General features: G+C 41.9%; 1 protein-coding gene across 1 annotated transcript in view; it reads left to right on the forward strand.

Annotated features, from left to right (window-relative positions):
- COL20A1 (collagen type XX alpha 1 chain) overlaps window positions 1–13,329 on the forward strand; it is a 478,350-nt gene that overhangs the window by 70,306 nt on the left and 394,715 nt on the right. Inside the window, exons 6-7 of the mRNA XM_053708962.1 lie at window positions 7,022–7,177; window positions 12,369–12,524. Coding sequence (XP_053564937.1) covers window positions 7,022–7,177; window positions 12,369–12,524 — 312 coding nt within the window. The remainder of the gene's footprint in view (window positions 1–7,021; window positions 7,178–12,368; window positions 12,525–13,329) is intronic.

The following is a 13,329-nucleotide window of genomic DNA, read 5'->3' on the forward strand; positions in this document are numbered from 1 at the left end:
CTGGTATTTCGGCGCTGGACTGTCATTGGGCAGGGTCAGACTGATATGCTACAGGATATTTTTTTCTCTGTGAAGGGGCATAGTGTGCTAAAAAGAGTATGCACCCTGAGTGACACACTATAATAAAATGAACAGGCACGGAAGTTTTTCCCGCTTTTGTTCTGTCTCAGCTGAGTGCATCTCTCTCTCTCTTTCTATTTATGCAAATTGCTCTTGGGTCTCCCTAAGAGTAAAAGGGGAAACCAGACGTGGACTCCTTGCACACATGCCCTTAGAGAGATGCGACTGCACCTCACTGACGAGGCCCACAGAAGGCCGAAACGATCGTCTGGGGTTGTTGTTTCTCTTGTTCAGAGAGGAATTGCCTGGTATTTCGGCGCTGGACTGTCATTGGGCAGGGTCAGACTGATATGCTACAGGATATTTTTTTCTCTGTGAAGGGGCATAGTGTGCTAAAAGAGTATGCACCCTGAGTGACACACTATAATAAAATGAACAGGCACGGAAGTTTTTCCAGCTTTTGTTCTGTCTCAGCTGCGTGCATCTCTCTCTCTCTCTCTTTCTATTTATGCAAATTGCTCTTGGGTCTCCCTAAGAGTAAAAGGGGAAACCAGACGTGGACTCCTTGCACACATGCCCTTAGAGAGATGCGACTGCACCTCACTGACGAGGCCCACAGAAGGCCGAAACGATCGTCTGGGGTTGTTGTTTCTCTTGTTCAGAGAGGAATTGCCTGGTATTTCGGCGCTGGACTGTCATTGGGCAGGGTCAGACTGATATGCTACAGGATATTTTTTTCTCTGTGAAGGGGCATAGTGTGCTAAAAGAGTATGCACCCTGAGTGACACACTATAATAAAATGAACAGGCATGGAAGTTTTTCCAGCTTTTGTTCTGTCTCAGCTGCGTGCATCTCTCTCTCTCTTTCTATTTATGCAAATTGCTCTTGGGTCTCCCTAAGAGTAAAAGGGGAAACCAGACGTGGACTCCTTGCACACATGCCCTTAGAGAGATGCGACTGCACCTCACTGACGAGGCCCACAGAAGGCCGAAACGATCGTCTGGGGTTGTTGTTTCTCTTGTTCAGAGAGGAATTGCCTGGTATTTCGGTGCTGGACTGTCATTGGGCAGGGTCAGACTGATATGCTACAGGATATTTTTTTCTCTGTGAAGGGGCATAGTGTGCTAAAAGAGTATGCACCCTGAGTGACACACTATAATAAAATGAACAGGCACGGAAGTTTTTCCAGCTTTTGTTCTGTCTCAGCTGAGTGCATCTCTCTCTCTCTTTCTATTTATGCAAATTGCTCTTGGGTCTCCCTAAGAGTAAAAGGGGAAACCAGACGTGGACTCCTTGCACACATGCCCTTAGAGAGATGCGACTGCACCTCACTGACGAGGCCCACAGAAGGCCGAAACGATCGTCTGGGGTTGTTGTTTCTCTTGTTCAGAGAGGAATTGCCTGGTATTTCTGCACTGGACTGTCATTGGGCAGGGTCAGACTGATATGCTACAGGATATTTTTTTCTCTGTGAAGGGGCATAGTGTGCTAAAAGAGTATGCACCCTGAGTGACACACTATAATAAAATGAACAGGCACGGAAGTTTTTCCAGCTTTTGTTCTGTCTCAGCTGAGTGCATCTCTCTCTCTCTTTCTATTTATGCAAATTGCTCTTGGGTCTCCCTAAGAGTAAAAGGGGAAACCAGACGTGGACTCCTTGCACACATGCCCTTAGAGAGATGCGACTGCACCTCACTGACGAGGCCCACAGAAGGCCGAAACGATCGTCTGGGGTTGTTGTTTCTCTTGTTCAGAGAGGAATTGCCTGGTATTTCGGCGCTGGACTGTCATTGGGCAGGGTCAGACTGATATGCTACAGGATATTTTTTTCTCTGTGAAGGGGCATAGTGTGCTAAAAAAGAGTATGCACCCTGAGTGACACACTATAATAAAATGAACAGGCACGGAAGTTTTTCCAGCTTTTGTTCTGTCTCAGCTGCGTGCATCTCTCTCTCTCTTTCTATTTATGCAAATTGCTCTTGGGTCTCCCTAAGAGTAAAAGGGGAAACCAGACGTGGACTCCTTGCACACATGCCCTTAGAGAGATGCGACTGCACCTCACTGACGAGGCCCACAGAAGGCCGAAACGATCGTCTGGGGTTGTTGTTTCTCTTGTTCAGAGAGGAATTGCCTGGTATTTCGGCGCTGGACTGTCATTGGGCAGGGTCAGACTGATATGCTACAGGATATTTTTTTCTCTGTGAAGGGGCATAGTGTGCTAAAAGAGTATGCACCCTGAGTGACACACTATAATAAAATGAACAGGCACGGAAGTTTTTCCAGCTTTTGTTCTGTCTCAGCTGCGTGCATCTCTCTCTCTCTTTCTATTTATGCAAATTGCTCTTGGGTCTCCCTAAGAGTAAAAGGGGAAACCAGACGTGGACTCCTTGCACACATGCCCTTAGAGAGATGCGACTGCACCTCACTGACGAGGCCCACAGAAGGCCGAAACGATTGTCTGGGGTTGTTGTTTCTCTTGTTCAGAGAGGAATTGCCTGGTATTTCGGCGCTGGACTGTCATTGGGCAGGGTCAGACTCATATGCTACAGGATATTTTTTTCTCTGTGAAGGGGCATAGTGTGCTAAAAAAGAGTATGCACCCTGAGTGACACACTATAATAAAATGAACAGGCACGGAAGTTTTTCCAGCTTTTGTTCTGTCTCAGCTGAGTGCATCTCTCTCTCTCTTTCTATTTATGCAAATTGCTCTTGGGTCTCCCTAAGAGTAAAAGGGGAAACCAGACGTGGACTCCTTGCACACATGCCCTTAGAGAGATGCGACTGCACCTCACTGACGAGGCCCACAGAAGGCCGAAACGATTGTCTGGGGTTGTTGTTTCTCTTGTTCAGAGAGGAATTGCCTGGTATTTCGGCGCTGGACTGTCATTGGGCAGGGTCAGACTAATATGCTACAGGATATTTTTTTCTCTGTGAAGGGGCATAGTGTGCTAAAAGAGTATGCACCCTGAGTGACACACTATAATAAAATGAACAGGCACGGAAGTTTTTCCAGCTTTTGTTCTGTCTCAGCTGAGTGCATCTCTCTCTCTCTTTCTACTTATGCAAATTGCTCTTGGGTCTCCCTAAGAGTAAAAGGGGAAACCAGACGTGGACTCCTTGCACACATGCCCTTAGAGAGATGCGACTGCACCTCACTGACGAGGCCCACAGAAGGACGAAACGATCGTCTGGGGTTGTTGTTTCTCTTGTTCAGAGAGGAATTGCCTGGTATTTCGGCGCTGGACTGTCATTGGGCAGGGTCAGACTGATATGCTACAGGATATTTTTTTCTCTGTGAAGGGGCATAGTGTGCTAAAAGAGTATGCACCCTGAGTGACACACTATAATAAAATGAACAGGCACGGAAGTTTTTCCAGCTTTTGTTCTGTCTCAGCTGAGTGCATCTCTCTCTCTCTTTCTATTTATGCAAATTGCTCTTGGGTCTCCCTAAGAGTAAAAGGGGAAACCAGACGTGGACTCCTTGCACACATGCCCTTAGAGAGATGCGACTGCACCTCACTGACGAGGCCCACAGAAGGCCGAAACGATCGTCTGGGGTTGTTGTTTCTCTTGTTCAGAGAGGAATTGCCTGGTATTTCGGCGCTGGACTGTCATTGGGCAGGGTCAGACTCATATGCTACAGGATATTTTTTTCTCTGTGAAGGGGCATAGTGTGCTAAAAAAGAGTATGCACCCTGAGTGACACACTATAATAAAATGAACAGGCACGGAAGTTTTTCCAGCTTTTGTTCTGTCTCAGCTGAGTGCATCTCTCTCTCTCTTTCTATTTATGCAAATTGCTCTTGGGTCTCCCTAAGAGTAAAAGGGGAAACCAGACATGGACTCCTTGCACACATGCCCTTAGAGAGATGCGACTGCACCTCACTGACGAGGCCCACAGAAGGCCGAAACGATTGTCTGGGGTTGTTGTTTCTCTTGTTCAGAGAGGAATTGCCTGGTATTTCGGCGCTGGACTGTCATTGGGCAGGGTCAGACTAATATGCTACAGGATATTTTTTTCTCTGTGAAGGGGCATAGTGTGCTAAAAGAGTATGCACCCTGAGTGACACACTATAATAAAATGAACAGGCACGGAAGTTTTTCCAGCTTTTGTTCTGTCTCAGCTGAGTGCATCTCTCTCTCTCTTTCTATTTATGCAAATTGCTCTTGGGTCTCCCTAAGAGTAAAAGGGGAAACCAGACGTGGACTCCTTGCACACATGCCCTTAGAGAGATGCGACTGCACCTCACTGACGAGGCCCACAGAAGGCCGAAACGATCGTCTGGGGTTGTTGTTTCTCTTGTTCAGAGAGGAATTGCCTGGTATTTCGGCGCTGGACTGTCATTGGGCAGGGTCAGACTGATATGCTACAGGATATTTTTTTCTCTGTGAAGGGGCATAGTGTGCTAAAAGAGTATGCACCCTGAGTGACACACTATAATAAAATGAACAGGCACGGAAGTTTTTCCAGCTTTTGTTCTGTCTCAGCTGCGTGCATCTCTCTCTCTCTTTCTATTTATGCAAATTGCTCTTGGGTCTCCCTAAGAGTAAAAGGGGAAACCAGACGTGGACTCCTTGCACACATGCCCTTAGAGAGATGCGACTGCACCTCACTGACGAGGCCCACAGAAGGCCGAAACGATCGTCTGGGGTTGTTGTTTCTCTTGTTCAGAGAGGAATTGCCTGGTATTTCGGCGCTGGACTGTCATTGGGCAGGGTCAGACTCATATGCTACAGGATATTTTTTTCTCTGTGAAGGGGCATAGTGTGCTAAAAAAGAGTATGCACCCTGAGTGACACACTATAATAAAATGAACAGGCACGGAAGTTTTTCCAGCTTTTGTTCTGTCTCAGCTGAGTGCATCTCTCTCTCTCTTTCTATTTATGCAAATTGCTCTTGGGTCTCCCTAAGAGTAAAAGGGGAAACCAGACGTGGACTCCTTGCACACATGCCCTTAGAGAGATGCGACTGCACCTCACTGACGAGGCCCACAGAAGGCCGAAACGATTGTCTGGGGTTGTTGTTTCTCTTGTTCAGAGAGGAATTGCCTGGTATTTCGGCGCTGGACTGTCATTGGGCAGGGTCAGACTAATATGCTACAGGATATTTTTTTCTCTGTGAAGGGGCATAGTGTGCTAAAAGAGTATGCACCCTGAGTGACACACTATAATAAAATGAACAGGCACGGAAGTTTTTCCAGCTTTTGTTCTGTCTCAGCTGAGTGCATCTCTCTCTCTCTTTCTATTTATGCAAATTGCTCTTGGGTCTCCCTAAGAGTAAAAGGGGAAACCAGACGTGGACTCCTTGCACACATGCCCTTAGAGAGATGCGACTGCACCTCACTGACGAGGCCCACAGAAGGCCGAAACGATCGTCTGGGGTTGTTGTTTCTCTTGTTCAGAGAGGAATTGCCTGGTATTTCGGCGCTGGACTGTCATTGGGCAGGGTCAGACTGATATGCTACAGGATATTTTTTTCTCTGTGAAGGGGCATAGTGTGCTAAAAGAGTATGCACCCTGAGTGACACACTATAATAAAATGAACAGGCACGGAAGTTTTTCCAGCTTTTGTTCTGTCTCAGCTGAGTGCATCTCTCTCTCTCTTTCTAATTACTATTGGGAGTGCAAGAATATGCAAGAAGAGATCTCTGAAAGGACAAACAGGGCACAACTTAAGAATGTTTATGGATGTGATGGAGGGCATTGGGGAAAAAGAAGGAACAGAAAATGCCAAAACAAGTATGGAAGTATGCACACCAAAGCTACCAACAGCTAAAAGCAGTTTATGCGTTTCATTTCAGGTTTCTATTTAAAAAATTGCGCAATACGTGCGGTCGGCCCTTTCATGTATGTGTAAGTTAACATTGTTGTAACGTTTCCAACCGACATTGTGTTCTCGAAAAATAACCCATAACAAGTTTGTTGCTATGGTTACCTGACCTTATATTTTAAAAGTTAATGATAGCGCCTGTGCTCCTTACCTGTGATCAGTAGAGACATGGAAGTTTGTTGCGTTGCAGTTTTAGGAGTTTGGTGGTTTTTAAGCTAGGTAGAGTGATTTGGTCACCTAATTAATAATCACAGAATTTAAAGAATTTATTTTAAATTAAAGTGATAGTATTTTACCAGTGGACCAATTAAAGGGGACTTTCAGTCATTAAGTATAAAATACTTCATGCTGAAAGTTCCTTTATTTGTCTGAAGCGTTTGCCACGTTGAACGCCTCAGGCAGCCCACGGCAAAACGCTATTTTGCTGTGAGTTGATGTTAACCAATAGCATGCTAGCTATCCGGCATGGCGCCAGCTGGCAGCATGGCTATTGGCTAAGAGGTGAAAACGTTACCTCACAGCAAAATAGTGTTCTGCTGTGGGCTGTGTGAGGCGCTCTGTGTTTGTTCCAATGGTAAATCCTAGCGTTTCTCAAATGCTAGGATTTACCATCACTTTAAGGACAGCCATTTCTTTTTAAATTTCTTTTTATATGTAATATTTATTTAAAAAGAAAAGCTTTGCTTATGAACTTTAATACCTCAATGGAAAATAAGCCTCAAAAATGCGTAGTTTTCCTCTTTTACACCTAGTTGAGCATGCTGTAATGATTGAGACTTTAACAACAGCATCCAAAAGTGTTTTACCTGCTTGCACATTGAATGGAAACTGGGTGTAAAATTTAGATTTTTGTGTTCTATTATTTTCTATGGGACATGTGATTGTTTTGGGTAGCTGGGTCCCTGCTGCCAGTAAATGGTGGAAAACTGTCGGTAAGCATAATGCTTTCTGACAGCATCTTTTTTGTTTTGCAATCTTGTGCAATCCCAATTGTGACTCAATGGAAACGAACCTACTATCTATAAAAGAAGACACTTTAGAAATATAACTTTCCAAAAGAGGCTAGATGAAGACTATATCCGGCACACAGAACAGTAGTGTAAAACATTTCCTTTATTTCATTTGTTTTAGAGCAAAGTGCTGAGAAGGAACAGCTGGAGATCCAGGCAACAAGAACAGAAAAGAAGAAAAGTCCTATCACCACCACTACAACACCCAGACCAACCCAGAGAAGCCCCTCCAAGGCTGAGCAGCAGGTCGTTGGAACAGCTAGTAGCTCCAGGAAAGGTAATGTCTGAAATGGATGGATTGCAATCTCTTTGTGACAGATTCTGTAATTAAATCCTCTTATACCCACTATTGTAATAACTGCTTAGTGAAAAATCAACTGAAAAGTTAATTTCTTTACTTTGCTTATGGTGTAAAACAGATTAGTTCTTCCCCTGACTTTATCAAACTTTTTACTGATCATGCTGCTGATACATACGTCTGATTATAATTAAAGGGATATGAAACCCACAATTTTTCTTACATGATTCTGATAGAGAATACAATTTTAAACAACATTCCAATTTACTTCTATTATGTAATTTGCGAGCTAGCCCGAGACCGCGTTAGAGCTACAGCACTAAACCAGAAGGTAGTTATTCATATTTTGCATTCCAATGGTCTTCACCTAGAAGAAAATGTTTTTTTTATTTTAAAATATATATTTCTATACATAAATGATTATTTTTTTAAATATATATCTATACCTAGACCTGGCAGACTACTTTTTAAACAAAACACGTACTATCCGAAACAACATCCGAACACCAACCTGCAATCTTCCAACAACAGGCCCAGTTACTCCCTCTGCCACCCTCTGTATTTTCCATCCAGTCACTGAGAATGAAGTTTCTTTGTTACTATCTTCCTCACTACCTGCCCGCTCGACCCTATCCCTTCTAATCTAATACCCTCCCTGTCTTCCACCCTCACTTCTGCTCTCCCTCACATCTTCAACCTATCTCTCTCTATCGGTTCATTCTTATCTTCTTTCAAACATGCAAAGGTCACTCCCATACTCAAACAACCCTCCCTTGACCCTAATTCTCCTAAAAGCTACCGCCCCATATCACTGCTTCCACTAACATCAAAACTCCTTGAAAAACTAGTTTACAATCGCCTAACCCACTTCCTGTCCACCAACTCCTTGCTTGACACCCTGCAATCTGGATTCCGCCCCAAACACTCAACTGAGACTGCCCTTACCAAGGTTACTACCAATCTTCTTTCTGCTAAAAGTAATGGCCACTACTCCATACTTATCTTACTTGACCTCTCAGCTGCCTTCAACACAGTTGACCACCCCCTCCTCCTACAAACACTTAGCTCTTTTGGCCTCTGCAACACTGCTCTTTCTTGGATTCACTCTTATCTTGCTCACAGGTCTTTTTTGTGTCATTTGCTGGTGACTCCTCCTCACCAATGCCTCTGTCTGTTGGAGTACCTCAGGGATCTGTTCTGAGTCCTCTACTCTTCTCCATTTATACTTCTTCACTGGGTAAACTTATCAACAGTTATGCCTTCAAATATCACCTCTATGCTGATGACACCCAGATTTACCTCTCCACCCCCGCTCTGTCTCCCTCTGTCCTTTCTCATGTCAGTGACTGCTTATCTGGTATTTCTTCCTGGATAGCCTCTCACCACCTAAAGATTAACATGTCCAAGACTGAGCTCCCTCTAATTCCCCCCTCAAGCTCTACGCCAACTTCTGACTTTTCTATCCTTGTCAACGGCATCACCATCTCCCCATCGTCCCAAGTCCGCTGCCTCAGAGTTACACTTGACTCAAATCTATCCTTCGTCCCCCACATCCAATCGCTTTCTTCATCCTGCCGTAACCACCTACGCAATATTTCCAAGATTCTCCCTTTTCTGAGCGCTAACACCACAAAGCAAATAATCCATTCCCTTGTTATTTCTCGACTTGACTACTGCAATAACCTACTTACTGGCCTTCCTCTTTCCTGCCTCCCCCCCCTTCAATCCATCCTAAATGCCTCTGCCAGGCTAATCCACCTTTCCCATTACTCTGTGTATCTGCTGCACCTCTCTGCAAGTCCCTTCTTTGGCTCCCCATTCACAGCTCAAAATTCTCACCCTTACATACAAAGCTCTCACCAACCCCGCTCCCCACTACCTATCTTCTCTAATCAACAAGTATACTCCAGCCTACCCACTAAGATCCAATAATTACCTGCTCCTTGCATCTTCGACTATCACCTCTTCCCATGCTAGACTGCAGGACTTCTGTTGTGCAGCACCTACCCTCTGGAACACTCTCCCTCATCCTGTCATGCTTTCCCCTAATCTTTTTTCTTTTAAATGCTCCCTGAAGACTTTTTTGTTCAGAGAAGCCTACCACCCAACTCAGTAATAAATTAATTTCACTTACCTAACATTTCCCTCATCTAACTCTGCATTAACATCTTACTCAATCTTGCAGTCCTCACCTCCTGTTTCTCAACCTCCTACCCTTCTAGATTGTAAATTCCCACGGGAATAATTCCTCCTGTATGTGTTTGTAAAATTTTGTCTTGTCTCTTACAAGTTTTATATCATTGTTTTATTTAAATTAATTGTACCCATGGACAGCGCTGCGGAAAATGTTGGTCGCTTTATAAATAAAGTATAATAATTATAATAATATAAATATGTACAGGTAAAGATATATAGAATATATATTTAAAAACGCAAAGAACATTTTCTACTATGTGAAGAACGTTGGAATGTTAAATATTTACAGTAAATACACATACAGTATGTATATATGTGCATATATGTATTTACACATGTATATATATGTTTATAAATTTGTATATATACACATATAAATATGTAAATACATGTACAGGTATACCTCATTCATACAGCGGGTTAGGGACCGGAGCCCCGCTGTAATGTGAAAACCGCCTTAAAGTGAAGCAAGATGGATTTAGCTTTCTTTTCACTTGCCAGACTGTTTGAACTAACATATATTAGCTGTGCAATAGGGCCAAGTTTAGTTTAGCACTAGCACAGCACAGTATTCAATTAGTATTCAGTAAAAATTATACCTGTAAAATAGTGACAATTACAGTAGTAAAATTTGCCAGACTACAACATTGAGACATAGATTGCACTGTAATGCCTTAAATAGAGCGAACTGAGCAGAACAAAATGGTGCCAGTCATCTTTCTCGCAATTTTACTATAAGTACAGCTCTGTTTCAAAATCCTTGGAGGTTTAACTTCAGCTCCAGGTTAGCGCTGTAAAGTGAGGTATACCTGTATATAGACATATATATATATACACCCAGACTCATATTTAGGCATATATTTATTTATACATTATAGCCCTTTCCATTCAAGCACCTTGTTATTTACCATATACCTTTTAACTCTTATAGAAACGATTAATATTTATAGAAATAATTTTTTATCATATAGTGTATATATAAGTGTATTACTTTATTTTAATGTATTTTTGCTTTATTTTGTGTACATTTTTTTTTTACTCTTACTCTTTACATTAGTGGGCCAATTTATCAAGCTCCGGACGGAGCTTGAGGGCCCGCCAGAAACAGCAGTTATGCAGCAGCGGTCTAAAGACATCGCCGAAAATCAATTGACACCTCCATGCTGGCAGATGATTGGCCGTGAATCTGTAGGGGGCGGTGTTGCACCAGCAGTTCACAAGAGCATTCAGCAAGGTCTGCCGGACCTGATCCGCACTGTCGGATCAGGTCTTACAGACCTTTGATAAATATCCCCCTAGGTCTCCACTTGTGCTAACCAGACACACACATTTAGTTTGCGCTCAAGCAAACACGTTTACTTTCCACTTGTAATATGCTCGCAAGTTAGTGGGGCACAATATTGGTTATCGTGCTAATAGCACACCACTTGTAATCTGGTCCAAAGCCTTTTAAAGGGCCAGTAAACCTAAAAAATAATGTTATATAATTCTGCACATAGTGCAGAATTATATAACATTATATTAGTGTTAGCTTTATGCAATCTAATATTGCCTGTGAATTTTTATAAAAAAAAGACTGTTTTTCAGACCCGCTCTCTGTGCTCTTCTGAGCAGGTCTGTTTTTATCACAGAGAGCATCTGGCCAGCTGTCTAGTCACAGCCCGGCCCAACCGCGCCATTGCACTCAGTACAGCTCGCTCCCGCTGTCAGACACACAGGCAATATTAGATTGCATAAAGCTAACGCTAATATAATGTTATATAATTCTGCACTATGTGCAGAATTATATAACATAATTTTTTAGGTTTACTGGCCCTTTAAGTGACTCCAGCCTCACACAACAATAAACATGCTCTTAACTCTTTTTCCTAGTTTGCTTAAAGGGCCATTATACACTAATTTTTTTCTTTGCATAAATGTTTTGTAGATGATCTATTTATAAAGCCCATAAAGTTTGTTTTTTTAAAAATGTATAGTTTTGCTTATTTTTAAATAACATTGCTCTGATTTTCAGACTCCTAAACCAAGCCCCAAAGTTTTATTTGAATACCGTCAGCTACCTTCTCCAGCTTGCTCCTGTTTGTGTAAAGGGTCTTTTCATATGCAAAAGAAGGGGGAGGGGGAGTGTCTTATTTCCCACTTGCAGTGGGCTTTCCAACTGCCTTTTCAACAGAGCTAAACTGAAAGCTTTTAAAGGGACATGAAACCCAAATTTTTTCTTTCGTGATTTAGAAAGAGTATGTCATTTTAAACAACTTTCTAATTTACTTCTATTATCTAATTTGCTTCATTCTCTTGATATCACTTGCTGAAAAGCATATCTAGATATGCCCAGTAGCTGCTGATTGGTTGCTGCACATAGAGGCCTTGTGTGATTGGCTCACACATGTGCATTGCTATTTCTTCAACAAAGGATATCTAAAGAATTGAGCAAATTAGATAATAGAAGTAAATTGGAAAGTTGTTTAAAATTACATGCCCTATCTGAATCATTAAAGTTTCATTTTGACTAGACTGTCCCTTTAAGTACGTTTTTAAACCATTTTATACTGGATTTTTATATCAGTATCTGTGCATCTTATTCTTTATAGTAGTGTCTATTACATGCAGTTATATGAAAATGAGTGTATACTGTCCCTTTAACTCATGTTTATCCTCCACATTCTAAAGATATCTGTGCCTATTTGACTTAACTCCAAAGTCAACACAAACATTTGCCTGATACCACCTCTTTATTAGCTGTTTCTACCCCATGATATATATGCTCCTACACATTCCTTTGCATCTAACTGTTATCAACCACTTATTGGCTCATTGGCTCCATCTGTCACATGCTGATCATGTGCATGGTTTCTGCTTCTGTCTTCATTACCACACCATACTGAATGCAATACCTTGCATTTTCTCTTAACTAGCACATCCCGCCTATATTTTTTTGTCTCTCAAGTTTGTCTTTGTTTAAATGTTTTTTTAGGACTGGTGTTTCAGTGTGACTCTACATCTGAATGGGATATTGTTCTGCTTGTGGACAGCTCCTGGAGTGTGGGTCGTATCAACTTTAGGCTCATCAAAAACTTCATTTTGGGAATCCTCAGCCCACTTTACATCTCTCGGGAAAAGATACGGATAGGTTCTTTACTTATATATTTTAATTGTGATTTCAGATACTGATACCTAGAATACAAAGAAATAACAAAACACCCATTGTGTTAAGTCTATTTCTACTGATTACTTTAAAGGCCATTGCCTAATGGCAACTAAGAGTGTGAGATATTATGTATTTAATATTCTTTGACCAAACTGAAATTGGTATTGTAAGAGAAGAAGGACAGAAAAAGGGGGCATAATATGGCACACTTATGGGGAGATAATCATAGCAATTTGTGAATGTGTGGAGTGTAGCGATTTAAAACTTAACTTTTATATGATTCATGTGTAAAAAGAGAGTGGAATGTTCCACTAATATAAATATAAAATCGTGTCAAAATACAAATTGACACACAAACTCCTCTCAGAATTCGGTGCAGTGATCGGTCTGCACCGATAACCAGTCCCCCTAGCAACTATCAATTTGCAGCCTCCGTAATAGTGTCAATATATCTAGCTAGAAAACCACAGTTAATATATCAGAATGAGATTGTGAAGAAAAGGACACCACAAAGTGCGTGTGCACATAGGTGTGGTTCCTAAAAAACTCACAAAATAAGATATGTATGTCACGATAGTCTGACAATTACCCTTTCATGTTTAGTGACAGGTTAAGCCAAAAACAGCTACTATTTCCTATTTGTACATATTAAGTCAGATATCAGCAGTGTGACTAGTTACCATGTTTAGATTCTAGCAGGTAGAAATGATCTAGCTAAAATTGTATTAAGTACCGTAGTCTGTACTGAATAGGTAAAATATCATAATCTGTACTCAGTAGGTAACAT

Source organism: Bombina bombina, chromosome 1 (genome assembly GCF_027579735.1).
Source record: "Bombina bombina isolate aBomBom1 chromosome 1, aBomBom1.pri, whole genome shotgun sequence".
In the NCBI taxonomy this organism is placed as follows: domain Eukaryota; kingdom Metazoa; phylum Chordata; class Amphibia; order Anura; family Bombinatoridae; genus Bombina; species Bombina bombina.